The sequence below is a fragment of the Pseudopipra pipra genome, chromosome 9 (genome assembly GCF_036250125.1).
Source record: "Pseudopipra pipra isolate bDixPip1 chromosome 9, bDixPip1.hap1, whole genome shotgun sequence".
NCBI lineage: Eukaryota > Metazoa > Chordata > Aves > Passeriformes > Pipridae > Pseudopipra > Pseudopipra pipra.
In genome coordinates, this window is record NC_087557.1 from 5,091,774 (window position 1) to 5,108,987 (window position 17,214).

Below are 17,214 nucleotides of genomic sequence, written 5' to 3' on the forward strand. Positions count from 1 at the left end.
TTAAGGTTTTGTTCTTTTTTTCTTTTTTTATTATTAAAAAAACAGAACTATTCGGAAGAAGTCCAAATGCAACGGAATATAACTGGCACCATCTAATATACCCAAGTGTAAAATCCCGGAACGTTTAAACCCCCCCAGAATGAGCTGGGGGTGCCAGGGCTGACTGGGAGGGACAAGTGGCCTCTCCTTTCTCCCAGCCCCCATCACGGCTGGATGGCAGGCAGCCCGAGAGCCAGGACACAACAGTGGCATCAACGGTCTCTGTAAAAACCAGTCAGTTTGAGAAACTAAGAACATTATGAAAAAAAAAAAAATCTAAAACTTCTTTTTTTTTTTTTTTTTTCCTTTATCAAAAGCCCTGCTTTAGTGACATGCTAGCCCTGCTGGAAAGGTAACACACCCACAGCTCTGTCCGGAAGGCGGGGAAGTTGACCGGTCAACTCCTAGTTCAGGACACCTTCCTCCTGTTGAGCCACACGCTTGTTAGTGCATTGTGGCCTCTCGAGTTACAGTGATGCTTCTGCAGGCAACTGGCTCCGGGAGCCGCCTCCTGCAAGCTCCACTCCACGCTGGAACAAATCTCATCCAAGTCTCCTCCACCAAGCTCTCCAAGCTCACCCTCAGTCCCACCTGGAGGCTCTCCGACAGCATCCGGCAAGAGCTCTGCCTGCTCCAGCTGGATGAGGCATTGGAACGTCATCTCTTTTAAGAAAAAAACACTTTCATATATAATTTTTTTTTGCTGTTTTTATATTTAAATAGAAAAGTACTACTTCACTCTGTGTTATGAGCCAGAGATCAGTTGACTTCCAGTGACAGAACCAGGAGTTCTCCTCAACGCTCCTACGCTGAGCTCAATGCCAGAAGATTCCCAGAAACCTCAAAGTGGCCAGAGGATGATGACCTCCTCATCATCTCCCCATACAGGCAGGAGCACATGGGGCTCCATCACAACTCCCATCTTCCCTTCTCTGCAGAAGGGCACCAACCTTAGAGAACCATTAGTCTGCAGAGAGCCAGCAGCGGGGCTGACACCCCACATCTGACTCTCGGTGAAGTCAGCTGTATTTTTAAGCTCTCCACTCTTCCTACTGGCTTTCTGCGTGTGCAGTCTGTCCCTGGAAGCCACTGGATCCCATCAGATGTACACATGAATTAGACAAAAAAATAAAACAGTGGTTAAAAGTTCTCTAACATCCTCTTCTCCTCCTCTCGCCTTCTGAGGAGTCAACGACAAACAGACATCGATAAAACTAAATTTGCCCTCCTCCCCCACCTCAAGACAACAAGAGTTACTGAAACACAGAACATGTTATCTTGTACCCTTGGGATTACATCTAGAAGGGAAGTTTAGGGGTGCAGAAAGAGCGGGGGGAAGGCGGTGTCTGTGGGCGCAGTCTGCTTAGTTCTTGTACTCAAAAGGCTCGTCCCCGGTTTCGTTGAGGAGACACGTGCGGATGAGGGCCTCTGTCACAGCGTAGGGATCGCAGTTGGCCGAGGGCCGGCGGTCCTCGAAGTAGCCCATCTTGTCGTGGCCCACTTTCCTGGGGATGCGGATGCTGGCGCCGCGGTTGGCCACGCCAGCGGAGAACTCGTTGATGTTGGATGTCTCGTGGAAACCCGTCAGGCGCCTGGCATTGTCCAGCCCCCCCTTGGGGTCATAGGCACGGATGTGGTACTGGTGGCGCTTGCTCAGCTTCTCGATGGCCTCTTCGATGTGCCTGTGGAGGGAGGGAGGGAGGGAAGGAGAGGGGAATGTGCAGTGAGTGTCTGAGGGACAGGACGAGCTGAGCCACTCTGGGCTGTTGTGTCAAAGCGACACGAGATTCACTGCTGTCCCCAAGCCACTTCATGGTGATGCCTTATGCCCCACAACCCCCTTTGCTGATCATCCCAACACAGGGCTTCTCTCCACTCCTACTGCTGACCCAGGCTGTTTCTTGGAAAAGGATCCTCGTGGCCAAATCCCAGAGGATCCCTTGGGAGTGCTGTCTGTGAGACACCACCAGTTCAACCCACAGCCAAACCTCCCAGACACACTGCCACTGGGGAACCTGCTCTCAGAGGGGGGATTTCTCAATACTGAAGTTTCTATTTGTGAAGCTCACAGAGGCATGAGCTGGCTCACTATCTCTGGGCATCACCAAAATTAAGGCAAGAAAACAGGGCTGCCAGGAGGAATCCCTCCCCAGAGCTCCACTGCAACCCAGTGCCATAGGGCCTCTGACTGCACTCAGCACACCAATCCCATACAAGAACTCAGGGTTTACATTTCCAAGATCTTCATCTTTAAGAAAACATGGCATCTGTTTCCACAGCCTTGCCTAGACAGAAGCAAATGGTCTTTCTCTTGCAGTTATAAAAAAAATAAATTATTAAAAGATAATAATTAAAAAAAGGCCGAGTTTCTTTGTTTCCAGCATTGGCAGATGAAGAGCCAGACAGGCTTTTAGGAACAGTTGCATCCTGGCCACTTGTGCTTGTCAGCACCGACGGAGCTGTACTGCTGGCTGAACTGCCCACCCAGCATCAAGATGAGAGTGTGGCATTATACAAAATATGTATTAAAAAAAAAAAACCAAAACACAAAAACCAAGCAAGCAAAAAAAAAAAAATCATCTGGAAGAAAAGCTTAAGTGTTAACATCCAACACCAGAGCAACATCTCCTGTGTCAGCAAAAGTTTTGCAAAATCTTGCTGCCCAGTACACAGATGCCGCTGGCCCGTCTCAGAACACTTACTTGAGACCTCCTTCTTCCCTCATGCTCTTGGTGCTGAAGTTGGTGTGACAGCCAGCACCGTTCCAGTTCCCAGGGATGGGTTTGGGATCGAAGGACACGACGACACCGAAGTCTTCACACACCCGGTGCAGGATGAAGCGTGCGATCCAGAGGTGATCCCCCATCTCAATCCCTTCGCATGGTCCCACCTGGAACTCCCACTGCAAGGAGGAGGAGTCACAGGCTCAGTGGTGCCACTATCTCACCATGAGGCACCTCCCACTCCCTGATCTGTGACACAACTACACAACTCAGTGCAGGCAGCCACAGTTTCCCACTGCCTGGGATTTTTCCGTACTACTATCTCGTTCCATGAGGCATCTGAAACGATTTACCTGGGCTGGCATCACTTCTGCGTTGGTTCCTCCAATTTTCACGCCAGCATAAAGGCACGCTCGGTAGTGGGCCTCCACAATGTCTCTGCCATAGGCTTTGTCTGCCCCTACACCGCAGTAGTACGGACCTGCAACAGCACAGGTGAACATCAGCTTCCACAAGGAAATCGCTTAAACTCAGCGAAGACCGAGCACGCACAGCAAAGAACTCTCCAAAGGCTTGGGGTGTGTGGAAAAGCCCCAAAATCTGTTTTTCATGGAAGAACTAGCAGAGTAGAACACTGACGGAGAGCAAGACCCCCACAGGTTTAAGTCCCCTGCAGACTAACAAACCAAGCAGCAAATTTGGATGTGGCCAATCCCCACCTCAGCCTTTCTGTAATGATCTTAACCTCATGGTTAATTTTTCCCAACATGCCACTTGCTATTGTCCACCACTGGTTCTAGAAACACCTCCAATCTTTCAGCTGAAGCTGTGCCACACGGATTACAGTTCAAATGCTCCTGATCTGGTCCAGCGCAGACTCCCAAAAGGTTACCTTGGGGTCCAGGGAAGCCATTGGAAGGCCACCCAAATGGATGTCCGTCTGTCCCAAGGAGAGTGTACTCTTGCTCCATGCCAAACCAGGGGTGCTGGTTGGACACCATGTCCATAATCTTCCTGCAGGTGTGTCGGAGATTTGAGTCTAGAACGGAAAAGCGACACAAGGCTTAGTAGCACCTCCACCTCCATTCCCCATTCCCACTTCATTTACAGTTTGAGTCCCAGCAGAAGTAGTGAAGAATCCCAGCCCTTTCTCCACTACCAGCACTTTGTTTGCCCTTTACTGTCAGGGCACAGATTATTTTTGTGTCATGGGTGATGATAAGGCCACGGACAGCATTTGGACAGGTCTTCCTTTCCCCTCCCCAGAAATACCACCTCCACCAGGAGAAGGGAGAACGTCCATTCACCTGCACACTGGCGGTTGTATTTGAAGACCTCACAGAGAACTAGTTTATTGGGATCCTTCCGAAACGGGTCCCGAAACATGGCAGCAGGTCGCAGGTACATGTCGCTGTTGGAGCCTTCAGACTGGTAGGTACTGGAGCCATCGAAATTCCACTCAGGCAGATCTGGAGTGGAGAGAGGAATAAGCCACACTGACCCAGGGTCCCTGGACACCAGAGGATGAGCTCCCTGCCGCCTTCCAGTAAGACAGAGGTGAAGATGCTTACAGAGAACAGGCCTACAATGGGTTTAATCCCAGCTCAGCTGATTCTGTTCCAAATGAAGGAAGCAAAAAAAAAAAAACCAAAATAAGCAAAAACAGAAGAGTACAACTCCTCAGCCACCCTGGGAAATAACAAGTTGCTGGGCTGCTGGCCAAGCCTGAGTGAACTGAGCAGCACTGAGGACATTTCCCATGTCACAACAACTAAAGGGATGAGCAGAGCACCCAGTCTCCTCAGCTGGGCAAGCTGGGGGATGGCAGAGCATTAGACATCTTCAAGCTATGGGAATGAGGGGAGCCATGGAATACCCTTATCCATGTTACATGGCCTGAAGAAGGTGGGAAAACAAATCACATATGGGTGGAATCTCATGGGGGGAGTATGGCCAGCGTGGCCCCTTGCCCACCCCTCTGGGCTGTTCACTGCCCTCCAGGTCAAAGCACAGCGGGAGAAGCAGTGAACTCCACCCGGGCAATATTATCTCCTCCATGTCCCAGGGGAAAAGCAGGAGGATGGGAAACACAATGATTTCAAAGGAGTTGTGCCAACCACTCCCTTACAGGGAAAAGGGTAAAGGAGAGGGGAAAAAAAAAATAGAAAAAGAAAAAAGATAATTCTGCTCAGTCACACACAGTATTTTCATTTCATAACTGTCTCCAGCCAGCACCATGGCAACCTGGGGAAAATCCTAATGCTATTATTGTGTAAGCTGGGACTGTTTGTTCTGAGGGACACAAGCTCTTAATTACACCGGATAGCTCCATTCTTTCCCCTCCACTTTCTTCTGCCAAACTACTTCCGGCCAAAACGAGTACTCGGGAGTCAATGGGCCACCGAGCCCCTGCCAACAGCCCCCAGCCCTTGCCAAAAGCCCCATCCACAGCACCAAGGACGGGCTCCCAGCCCCCAGGCATCCAACTGAAACTCCGCATCTGGAGAGCTGGGAACATTCCCCTGGGGTATCTGGGCAAAGAGGTAACCAGAAGGGGGTGAGGAGGAACGTCTTCCCTAAAAACCATCCTTCTGCCACAGAAAGAGAGAAATGGCATCCTTTCTCCACCTGGCGAGGGGCTGCGAGTCCTGCACCTGCCCTCTCACCTTCAAGGCTCTTGGGCTCGTGGTCCAGCGTGCGGGTTTTGCAGCGGAGGTGCTCCCCTGTCCCGTCGATCCAGATGTACATGGCTTGGACCTTCTCCCCCTGCGGCAGCTTCATGTACATGTGCTTGATGGCTTTGCTCAGGTGGGAGCTCGCCGAGGTGGCCATGGCTGCAGTCCTGACAAGGGGGTTCCTGCAGGGAGGAATCAGAAACAACCCTAACTGTGAGCCCTTCCTGCGCTCCCACATTTTTCACCCCCCTCAGCTGGGGAGGAGCACGAGACAGCTCGGCCACAGGGCTGGCTGCCATCGCCAGTGGTTGCATGTCATTCCTCAGGGAGAACACACAGCAGCTCAGGCAGATGCCAACAGCCAGGAAAGCCCTGCTCCAGGAGCAGCGATCCCTTCAAAGAGTCCCATTAATACCCAAGCTCCTGCCAATAAACTAGGTCTCATCCACTGTGCAGCAGACTTCCAAAGTGCTCCTCAGCCCTGAGTGAACTTTTCACCTCCACACTCATCACTGCTCCTGAGCAGTGCTAACACAAGGAAAGCTTAGCTGAGGCTTTCTTACTAAACCTGCTTCATCGAGGAGGGCTGGGACACCCCAGATGCCTTCTCAGCCTAGCTGAGGTTATCCAAACCTGGTCCCAGGGCAGGAGAAAAAGCAACAGGCAGTACAAGCAAGCCCTGAGCACCCCAGGCAGTGATGGGGAGGCCTGAGAGGCTCTGGTCTCGGTGGGAGCTGCAGCATCCCCACAGCTCGGCACATCCTGGAGCCTGCCAGCCAGCCCACTCGTGTCAGACCCACAGCAGTCGGGCTCCACGCGTGTTTTCAGGAGCTTGGAAATGCTGAGTGACTTTGGAAATGTGGAGTGACTTGGGAAGTCGCTCCAACATCCTGTTCCCCTGAAGGGGGGCTCGGACTGAGCCCTCCCCAGCCGACCCACTCCCCGCGGCAGCTCCCACCGCCCCATTCCCCTGCCAGAAGCATCACCCACGCGCGCGTCTCCTGGCAGGGAGGGATGTCCCCACGTTTCTTCAGCGATCAGCTGAAGAGCCTCGTGGACGGGGAAAGAAAACAAAAAAAAAAAACAAAAAAAACCAAACACCAAAAAACTGCAAAGCGAATGTTTTCAACAGAAAACTCGAGCTGCCACTTCCTTCTCCTCCCACCACCTCACCCCCCCCCCCCTTCCCCCAAAGGAGGCATTATCCCTCGGAACGTCTGGCCGCTGGGGAGCCCCGGGGCTGCCCCCCCTGGCCTCGTGTCCCCGGGGGGCTGCGGCGGGTGGCGTCCAGCGGGACCCCCTCCCTCCCTCGCTCCCTCCCCCGGGCCGGTACCTGGGCTCGGCGGCGGTGCGGGCGGGCGCGGGGCTCCCACGCTCAGCTCCCGGGGCCGCGCCCGCCGCCCCTTTATGGCGGAGCAGCGCCGGCCCCGCCGCACGGATTGGGCAGCAGGGCGGGACGGGGGGGGACACAGGAGGGGGGACCGGGACACCACCCCGCCTCCCTCCTCCTCCTCCTCCGGCGGCACCGCGGCCCGGCCTCCCCCGGGGAAGAGGGGGGAGCACCCCCGCGTCGCCCCGCACCCCGTGGAGGCGGTGGGTGGGTGCGCAAAGCAGAGGGAAGAGGGGGCAGAATGCAGGGGGAGGGGGGGCGTGGGGGTGGTTTAAGTCCTTTTAGCCGTCCAGAAAAACAACCCCTGGTCCCTGGGCAGGCGGGAGCGGAGCCAGGGTTTCCGCAGGGTTTACATTAGCGGCTGCCTTGGCATAACTCGCAGGGATGGAAACCGGCCGCCCTGGGTAAACGGGGGGGAGAGAAGGAGGGACCGGAGCCCCACCGAGCCCTGGGCACAGCCTCTGGCTCGGTGACCACGTCTGGGAGAGGGAAAACAGCCTCAATGCCCCGCTTTTCCTCCTGGAGCAGGTAACAGATTCCAGCACCTGGATTTGCAGACCCTCACTCCAAAGCACAAGGACCGGTCACTGTCACTCGAGGGAGGAGAAGTCCCCCAGGCCCACCACAGGAGCACCCACTTAGCACCCAGCAAACTGCAGACACTGCCCAGTATTTTTCCACCCGGACAGCTCGCTTGTTGTCCCATCTCCCGTCCAGCCCTCTGCACCTCCCTGCCCGGATCCAAGGGGCAGGAGAGCAACGCCAGCACGAGCAGACGGAGCTGCCACCCGTGTGCACCCGCTGCGCGCACACGCAGGTCCCAGGCCGAGCACACGCCACCCACACGCCTGCCCCGGGGCGACAGGCTCCTGGGCTGCCCCATGCCAGCCTCGGGGACATGGCACCAAATTGCTATTCCTCGAGAAGCTGGAGCCTCCTGACCATCAACAGCCACCCTGCCGCAGACACAGGCACAGTACATCCACAATCCAGAGGGAAAATGGCCAGGGAGAGCCGGATCCTCAGGGGGGAGGAGGTAGAAGTGCTGGCTAAAATGGAGCCTTGATTTATTGCCCATCTCGAGAGCCAGATCCCCACCCTGCCTCCGGGGACAACCCGGCTCATTCCTCACCACCACCTCGCAGCAGCCACCAGTGTGTGGTAATCCCCCGAGGCTGTCCAGAACAGAGGTGAAATTAAGGTGCTTTTCTCCTCCTGGAATTGCTTGGGCAAGACAGAGCCACCAACCATTGCAACAGCCACTGCCTCCCCTCAGCGCCCCAGAAACTGCCTCCTCTCAGCACCTCAGTTCCTGCACCCTGTGCACAGAGAAATTTTTTTAATACATAAACAAACGCAGTGTTCTACCCACCGAAATGAGCTCAGGATCTGACGTTCTGCCCAAGTTCAGCTGTGGTCACCCAAATGTAACAGCTCAGCTGAAGCAAAAGGAAGTAGATAGGAGCTGCTGCCGAGGCCCAAAATAGCTCCCATAATGGGGAGCTGTCAAGCCACGGGAAACATAAAGCAGCGTCCAGCCCTCTTCCCTAGGTTTGCAGAGTGTTTCTTTAATCGGGACACTGAGAGCTCTGATACCTTCCAAATTCTTGGAAATATGTTTGCTACCTGCTAATTTCCCTGTAACTTTGTCCGCCAGAGCTGGCTCCAAACAAGCCCGAGTGTCTACAGGTGGAAGTTCCTTCAGAGTGGGGTCACCCCCTGCCGCCCAAACCTCGGGGCTGGGCAGCTCCAAACAACCCCGAAGGGAAGCGGGGAGCAAAGGCAGCTTGCAAAGTAAACATCTCCTCTCCATCCAATAAATCCATGCCGAGCAGCAAACCTCGGCCCGGGAGAGACCCCCAGGGTGGGCAAGGGTGTGGTGGCTGGGGTGGGAGGCTGCAGCTCCCGGCCCCGGCGGGCTTTGGGTGGCTGGCTCATGCCCAAGCCCCTGCGCTCGCCCTGCACAACATGTTTACGAGCCAGCGGAGAAGCGGCAGCCGCGGGCTCAGCGCCCTCTCCCGGGAAGCCGACGGGGCGGGGGAGGGAAGGGGGAGCGTTCCCGGGCCGCCTCGCAGGGCTCACCCAGCTTGTTTACCGCCAGCCTTCCTTCCCCTCCTCCCCTTCCAGCCTGTGTGTTTTTTTGGGGAAAGCCGGCTCAGGCTGTGCCTTCGCCCAGCTGCGTGCTCCAGTGACCCTCATTGCCGCTGACAAAAACCTCCTGGGGGAGCTGGGGAAGGCACGATGCCAACAGGTGACACGTCCCACGAGTGGATTTAAATCCGCCTTCAAAGGGCCCCGCTCCACAGGCATAGCCAGAGACAATGTCCTGCTCCAGGGGCGAGTCCCAACTGGCACATGTTTTTCTTTCTTCCTCCTATTAATTCACGGGAACACCTTTATTCTCCTGCCCCAGCGCTTCCCGCCGGCGTGGTTAATATCCTGAGAGAAGTGCCAAGGTTGGAAAGCAGTTGGTGAGCTGCTGGGAGGGCCAGGCAGGCTGGACTTTGCAGCCTCCTGCCTCCAAGGCAGCTGTGCAAACCCTCAGGACCAGGACTCTGCGCTCTGTGGAATAGGTTTGGGGACCAGGATGAGTTCCTCCCAGGTAGCATAAGACATGCCTTCTCTTTTCCAACTCCAGCCAGCAGCCAAGCAGTAAAGGATCATGTCTTCCCTCTCCACTGTGCATTGGTGGGGCTGCTGTGATCCATCCCTTGTCCCCGTGTCCCACTCTATCCCTATCCTCATGTCCTCCCCAGCTGCCCTGAACAATTTGCTCTTAGCAAACAGGCCTGGTTGCAGGGACCTCCTGAAAGTGCAGCCTCATAAATTTGGGAATGTCTTAAAATGCAGAAATGTCACACCATAGGAAGGAAAAACAGAGGGGGGTGATAATTCAAGGGTTAAAAAGGTAGGACATGAAACATCCCTGTGGCTCTGGCCCTGGGGCAGGTGGCTGATGGCTTTGTTCCTGGAGTGCTGGGACTCTTTCCCAGCAGCTTGGGGCCATCTCCATGGGTGGCCCCTCCCCACAGATCCTGGGATCTCAACCCCAACAGGTTGTAGACCCAGACTCCTAAGCCCAGGTACCCATTTGTCTTTCACCAGCACTAAAAAAAAATTCTCAAATAGAAAGGAATGCCTTTTTTTTTTTCTCTTTAAACAGAGATGTCACACAGGGACAGGAATTGTGATGTGACAGCCCATTTTGTTGTGATGGTTGGATCCCAGCAGGAGGCCTGATGCACCCAAAATGCCCCAGCTTCCTGCAATGGCACAGCTGTGAGGGATGAGCAGAATAGTTTGGATTGGAGGGGACCTAAAGGTAATCTAGTCCATCCCCCTGCAATGAGCAGAGACATCTTCAGTATCACTCCTCTCCCCATGCCAACTGCTGAGACATTCTCAAATTCAGCTATACCACTTCCAGACCCCTCCAGGGAGGTGTTTTGGGCTGTGAGGCCTTGCATAAAGAACTGAAATGCATCCAAGTGAGACCAGATCTTGGCTGGGTGGCCTGATGCTGCATCATCTCCATCTCTGCCCACCACTGGGCACAGCTGCCTCTGGTTCGACCCACGACAATGTGCCCACCACCATCACTGGGCCCTGGGCTCTGGAGGGGCTCACAGCTGGGGGAGTTGGAGATGCAGCCCCTTTTACCCACGACTAGCAACACAAGGGCTGGAACAATAAACCTGGCACCTGCGCAAGCACCTAATTCAGAAGTTGCCCAGCTCAGAGTGGCCCAGCAGTCACTGACTGAGGACAGGGAGCTCATCAGGGGGGAATGAGTGCACTGGGGGGACTGACCTTGCGCAAGCAGCAGTGGCCGACCGGTCTCCCCCGGAGCGCTGCAGGAGGCTGACGAAACCCCCCAAGGCAGGGGGGCTGTAGCTGATGGCCCTGTGCGTGAGCAAACATTGCACACTCCGCAGCAGGCCCATGCTCCCTTTGAAGATGCTGCCAGGGTCAAGGGTAGCCACGGGCTGGTGACCAGAGGGATTTCAGCGGCAGAGGAGATCACCTGGGCTGCACAGAAGGGCAGTTTGGGAAAGCAGATTAATAAAACGTGCAGAGGCACATGCCAAGGCAAAAAAAAAAAGCTCCCTCCCCCATGCAGCTCGCCTGCACCATGTGCCCGTGACGCTCGTAGGTTCCTGGGGACAGAGCACCTGGGAAAGCCTTGCTTAAACCCCCCCAGATGCTCACACCTCCCTCTGCACCCCCTTCTCAGCCACCTGGGTGCCAGTCCCCGTGCCCACTGCCCACCTTGCCACGCCTCACAGGAATCCAGGGCATTGCTTCATTCCCCAGCACCCCCCTTCCTCAAGGAGGGGGGCACTGCTGCCGCCCGCTCCGGGACAATCCGGCAGCACCTACCTGCCACCGGCTCTGCTCCTCAGACCTTGTGCAGGGGCTGAGCGTCTTCTGCGAGCACGTGCTCGCCCTCAACAGCGACCAGGAGAAGCTGGAAGATGAGAACGTCAGGGGCAGGCGGGATTTGAGACCTAGAAATTACTTGGCTCGGTTTGTTCTGTACAAGGGTGGAGAATATCCCAGGGAGTGCTCAGCACATGCCTTTCCCCACAGTTGGAAATTGGTCACAGTGTGCATAGGCAGAGTTGTTTTTGTTGTTTGGTTTTTTTTTTCCTTTTTTTTTTTTTTCATTAGCACTGTTCACACTGTTAAATGCACTCCCAGCTAGGTTGGGGCTGCGTTAGCTGTGGCTGGCAGATTAATTTCAGTCTAATACACCTTGCAGCTCCACAAGTGAGAGTACAGAAATCCTCAGGGCGCTACCTAAGTGGATTAAATGGTGAATCCAGGCCTGACATTGTAAATTATAAAAGGTAACAGCAAAGCGCCGTTGTCCATATCCCTCTCTCGTGGCTGAATTAGGTCCCTGTCCTGCCACAACACATGCTTAACCCAGGCTGGTGAAGTCAGCAGCCCCAGATGCTTGTATAAGGTTACACCAGTGATTTTGCTTCAGCTGGAGAAGAGGCAAGTGAAGGCAGAGCTTGCTGCAGGGGCTGCCAGGTGTAAGGGACAGAGCCCAGCCTTTATGTTCAACCCCAAGCAAGGAAACCACAGACAAATGGCAACAGGCTCAAAAACACTTGTAATTAATGTAAGGAAATACCAATGATGTCCTTGCTGAGCAAACAGGTTTTATGCACCCAGGAGACCAAGAATGAAAATCATGTATATAAAAAAATAATCACAGTATGTTCAAGAAAGCAGTTAATACTTAAAGCTGAGTTGGCAGACCTGAGACCTTGGGCAACTCCAGTTTTAAGGTGCTATGGGCCTTAAAGGGTCACACCCATTGGTGGCAATCTTTGAGGTGTCCTAAACTATTTATATGAGAACAGGATGGGGCTGTACAGGGGCAAAAAAAATCCCAAATCTCCCTCCAAAATCTCACTCTGGGGATATAGTGCTTATGCTAGAGGAAGAGCAGGTTTGTGCACTCAGGCTGGAGTTTCCCAGATTACCAGGGCTCTAGGCCATCACCTAATGCCAAGGTGTTCAGGGTTGGGTACTGACCACAGCTGGCAGGGAAACAGCTCCCACCCTCCCTGTGGCACCAAAAGGGACAGGCTGGGCTGCTGGGGGAGGCTGTGAGTGGCCAATGACTGTGGGTGGTGATGCTGACCCCCCTGGTCGGGCAGCCTTGGACTTTGCCACCACAGGAAGCTGTGACAGCTGATGTTGGGCAAGGATAAAAAACCCAGCCCCATCCCCTCTGCTGCCCCAGGAATGTGAGCCTCTGCCACTGGCGGCCTTAGGTCTGCCAAGGGTGGGCTGCTTACCACACCAGGACAGAGGACGTGGATAATTCGGGTTTGGGCAGAGCTCCTGATGTCCTTGGTGTTGCAACCCTGCCCTTATCTTTGTATGGAGTCCGACCACTCTGTGCTCCTCTTCAAGCCCCCTTCTAAATCTGGGCTGTGCTCATGTGTCCACCTATTTTTTTAAGCCTCTTTTTACCCTTTTTTGTTTTTTTTTCTAAATAGCCACACAGCTCATGTGAGCTCCTTTTGTGAGGAGATGAACAAGACAGATGTGCCTGCGCACGCACTGAGCAAATCCCAGGAAGCTGCAGCCAGGCTGAACAGAGCTCCATCCTGCCAGACCTTTGGAGTCACCTCTTGGGGAGTAATCCCATGGAAATGGCCTTGCACCCTCCCACAGTAACCATGTTGGCCTGTTTTGGCTCACAATCCTTGGTCCTTTCCTGGCAGAAGCCATCACAGTCCCACTGAGGTCAGTCCAGAGCCAGATGAGCACCCAAGGAGCTACACCAGCCTCTGAGGATCTCACTGGCCAACTGGTCAGTTGCCAAGTGGAAAATATATATTTTTTTAATTGTTTCAACCTTTCCCTGAGGACTTACGAGTTTTTCATGTGTGAGGCAGCCACCACTCCAGCTGCTCCCTAACCCCTCCTCTTATCTCTCAGGCTTAACAGCACAAATCCTTTTGAATTCATGATCAGAGCTACTCCTTCCCATAGCTCTACCTGGCACCACTAGGACAAGCAGATGTTTTGTGGCCCATGGCTGCTCCCTCCCCATATCAATTTGGTTTTTGGCATAGTGACCAGCCAATGTGCCCAGGCTGTGACCAAAGGAAAGTGAGTGTGCATCCCAAGGGGCTGTGCTTGGCCCCATCTCAGAGCCATCCCCACAGCTGGCACAGAACAGGCACTGCCAAGCCATCCTGCAGCAGAGCACAAGCCCACACACCCCAAAAAAAAAGCATCACCCAAAGGGCGACATCTCCTCATTGTCACCAGGATAACATGCATCCCAGGAGCACCACAGGGACGAGCACAACCACCCACTGCTGTTCAACCCAACAGTTTCAACCATGGAGTGACAGGACAAGGGGGAACGACTTCAAACTGAAACACCGCAGGGTTAGATTAGATCTGAGGAAGAAATTCTTCACTCTGAGGGTTGTGAGGCACTGGAACAGTTTGCCCAGAGAAGCTGTGGCTGCCCCATCCCTGGAAGTGTTCAAGGCCAGGCTGGGTGGGTGAAACGAGATGATCTTTACAGTCCCTTCCAACCCAAATCATTCTAGGATTCAGTGAACTAATGCAGCGTGACAGGACGTGACCTTCCCAGGGCACATGTGTGTGCATGGGCAGTTCAGGCGTGATCTCTGACACGCTTTCACAAATCTCTGTTGTGTCCCTCCTGGCTTGTTACAGCACCAGTTGTCCTCCTCGCACAGGGCAGCCCAGCCATGCACAAAGAAACGAGCTCTCCTGCTTGGGGTGCAGGACTGTCCCCCTGGGGTGCCCAGCACCAGCTCCACAATTAATTTGGAGTTGTCCCTGTACTAACTGCCACTGTGGAGTCACAAGCCCGAGGCAGAGATGCAGAGCCCTGTTGCTGCTGGGAACAGCTCCACATTCCTGATTTGACAGCGCCACCTCGTGAGGTGGCCCCGCTCCTGGGGACACTGGGACACTGTCCTGCCCCAGCGCTGCCTGTGCCCACCGCAGGTACCCTCCTCTGCACAGAGGCGATTCCAGGGATGCTGCACACCCTTACGTGCATGGAGGTGACAGTAACAGGGACTGCAGCCACAGCGACAGAATGGGACATGATGCTCAACATAACACAACTGTGTTTTGTCAGTGGCCAGAGCAAGAAAGCTCAGGACGTTCTAGGGATGTAATGTTGGCAGAGTCTATCCCACAGAGCAGGAGAGGCCACAAAAACTCTGTTCCACACGCTCCACAGGAACAGAACCCTTCCCACTCCCACTGACAGTGCAGAGCCACAGACCAGCAGACTTCTGCTACGGGGCACATCAGAGACCCCAGGCATGACAATGCCCAAAACCTGGAGGGCAGTGGCAGCCCTGCCAGGCCTGACACCATGGCATTACAGATAGCAAGATCAAATACACACCTGGGGAGCAGATTCCTCCTCCTGGAAGGGAAACTGGTCACTGCTGCTCTAAGAGGAGTTCCTTCTTTCTTTCTTTCCCTTCTTCCCGCTGGAGGGTCTCCAAGGCTGGGCCTCAGTCCCAGACCTGATGAAGCAAGACAACTTGGTCTGTCCAGGGCAGGCATAGTGGAGTCTCCTATGAAATTTCATCATGACCTAAGCAGATGTGCTGACAGCAGCCACACACAGCACCAAGGTGCTGACAAGGACCTGGTTTGAAGGCAAGAAGTTTGTCCAAGCAGAGAGAGGGAAAGGGTTTCATTTCAGGACTGCCCAGGTGTGTTTTCAGGGCTGGCCATTAAAAAAGTGACATTTCAAAGAATCACAGAACAGATAAACACAGAAATCACAGACCAGAGGTCTTCTTGTCCAACCTCTCTGCTCAAACAGGATCCTCTAGAGCACAGTACTCAGGATTGAGTCCAGATGGTTCTTGAATATCTGAGGGAGATATTGAGGGAGACTCCCTAACCTCTCTGGACAACCTGTCCCAGTGCTTAGTCACCATTGCAGTAAAGAAAGTTTTCCTAACATTCAGGTGGGACTTCCTCTGTTCCAACTTTTACTCACCCTATTGCTCAGCACCACTGAGAAGAGCCTGGCTCCATCCTCTTGGCATCCTTCCTTCAGGCACGTACAGGCCTGAAGGATCCTCACTCAGCCTTTTCCTCACCAGGCTAAGCAGGCCTTGGAGTACAACCAAGAGGGAGATGCTGAAAGCCCTGGGGTTCCCAAGAGCCCTGCAGCTCCACCAAGAAGGTGCCAGGACAAGGGTGTCACAATCAGCATGGCAGTTTGGAACACACCCGCGGAACACAGCAGGATGATGACTGCTGGTGAGTTACTCTTTGCTAGAGGCTTCAGCCCTCTAAACACTCCCCAGAGGGGACAGTGGGGGGAAAAAGCAGTATTGGGCTTCTGAAATAAGAGCCCTCCCTGTAACACAGCTGTGCCTTCACAAAAGTGGACATTTTGTGCCAGCCCACCCCCTTGCATCCAGATCTTTCAGACACGAATAAAACTTCACAGGATAGTGCGAGGTGTTTGGCACTAACTGACACTTGCTTTGATGTCTTGGGTGGATGGAGTGGGGGCTGCAGTGACTGACACCCTGTCCAGAGCCACAACCCGTCCCCAGTCTGGTGGTGCCTGCTAATTTGGCAGAATTTGTTCCAAGAACCAGAGCAAGAGGACTCAGAGGGCACCAAGGCAGTGGGGCTGGAGCAGCAGCACCAGAGCACAGCACACAGTTCCTCTCCATGATAGCAGGGTTATACGTGGATAAGGCAGAGGAGCACAGCTTGTCCCCTCCAGTCACAGCATGTCCCTTCTCCTGCCCTACGGATGCCAGCACATTTGTGCCCAGCCTCTATGGACCTTGTATCTTTGCTATTTAGGAAGCTGGCATTCAAACTTCCCAGCTCCTGCATGCCGCTGAACCTCGTGCTTTCCAAACAGCCTGTGCCACACATCCCAGGGCACATGGGTGCACTGGGACCCAGATTTCATGGACTGTCCAAATCCTCCTGCCTGTGCACAGTTCGAGTTGTACCACATACCCCTAAAGCTGTCCCTCTCAAAACTCCTCCTTTGGCTCACCTTGTGTGGCAACACAAAGCCCAGATAACTTTCTCTTCTCCCCCTCTAGCGGCCATAGCCTCCACGGACATGGGGCTTCTGCTGAGAGATGATGTTTTTGTTGACTTTTTCAACACGTTTCTGAATCTTCCCGTAAGTCCACTCTGCACCATAAAGCCCGGGACCTTTCTGAGCTCTCTTCAGGTGAACTCTCAGCCTCTGTGGTGTTAAGAGACCCCGGGAGAACTGGGAATGCGCCACACTCAGGCTGGAAAACGAGGGAAAACTGAGGATCTCAACTTGGGAGACAGAGGTCTAACAGGGAATTGGATGCCCTTCTCTGTAGTGGGAACTAACTAGAACAGCTGGGCTCTGGTCTCCCCTGCCACTCTCCATCTCTTTCAGCTCTCTACTTTTGTTTTGATACAGGTTTTTGGCCAGACACCCATTTACATCAGTGGCACGGGCCAGTGGGACCTCTGGCCAGGGCTGTCGAGCCACCTGGTGAGAACATGCCCCTTGTGAGGAGGGTGAGGAGGAGGGAGAAAGAGCACAGGGCAGGGGATGGAAGGACCCGTTTTCTCATTGCCAGAGCCCTTCTCTGTCTCTCCTGTTCGTGCAGCTAGGGGATTATTTCAAACCCGGGCGTCATTTTGCTTTTAAGCCCTGGGAGGAGCACAAGCCATTTAAAGTCCTGCTGCAGCTTCTGGGGTCTATCCAGCTCTCGGTAAACAGCGAAAGCAGGAGTTAAGGAGAGCATGTGGGGTGGCAAAGAAGGAGGGCATAAATATAAGCCCCTTGTCCTCTTGAATTCAACAGGAGTGAAACCCTGTTGATCAC

The 17,214-nt window shown here is 54.0% G+C and overlaps 2 protein-coding genes across 8 annotated transcripts in view; one reads left to right on the forward strand and one right to left on the reverse strand.

Annotated features, from left to right (window-relative positions):
* GLUL (glutamate-ammonia ligase) overlaps window positions 1-17,214 on the reverse strand; it is a 17,659-nt gene continuing 445 nt past the window's right edge. The window contains exons 2-10 of one of the 2 annotated variants that reach the window (XM_064664242.1): window positions 14,758-14,881; window positions 11,208-11,295; window positions 10,638-10,856; window positions 5,429-5,619; window positions 4,070-4,231; window positions 3,655-3,801; window positions 3,116-3,243; window positions 2,742-2,941; window positions 1-1,721 (exon numbers count right to left, since the gene is read on the reverse strand). In XM_064664242.1, the coding sequence (XP_064520312.1) occupies window positions 1,403-1,721; window positions 2,742-2,941; window positions 3,116-3,243; window positions 3,655-3,801; window positions 4,070-4,231; window positions 5,429-5,619; window positions 10,638-10,771 (1,281 nt within the window). In that variant the 5' untranslated portion in view covers window positions 10,772-10,856; window positions 11,208-11,295; window positions 14,758-14,881 and the 3' untranslated portion in view covers window positions 1-1,402. Of the gene's footprint in view, window positions 1,722-2,741; window positions 2,942-3,115; window positions 3,244-3,654; window positions 3,802-4,069; window positions 4,232-5,428; window positions 5,620-6,770; window positions 6,867-10,637; window positions 10,857-11,207; window positions 11,296-14,757; window positions 14,882-17,214 lie in introns of those variants that run through there. The other variant, XM_064664243.1, reaches the window with a different exon arrangement.
* Window positions 15,513-17,214, forward strand: part of RGSL1 (regulator of G protein signaling like 1) — a 16,367-nt gene continuing 14,665 nt past the window's right edge. For 2 of the 6 annotated variants that reach the window (XR_010432624.1, XM_064664229.1), the window contains exons 1-2: window positions 16,037-16,527; window positions 16,804-16,878. Coding sequence is in view for 5 of the 6 variants with exons in the window: in XM_064664229.1 (XP_064520299.1) it covers window positions 16,141-16,527; window positions 16,804-16,878 (462 nt within the window). In the remaining variant the exon portion in view is untranslated. Of the gene's footprint in view, window positions 15,633-16,035; window positions 16,528-16,803; window positions 16,879-17,214 lie in introns of those variants that run through there. The other 4 variants (XM_064664230.1, XM_064664227.1, XM_064664231.1 and 1 more) reach the window with 3 other exon arrangements.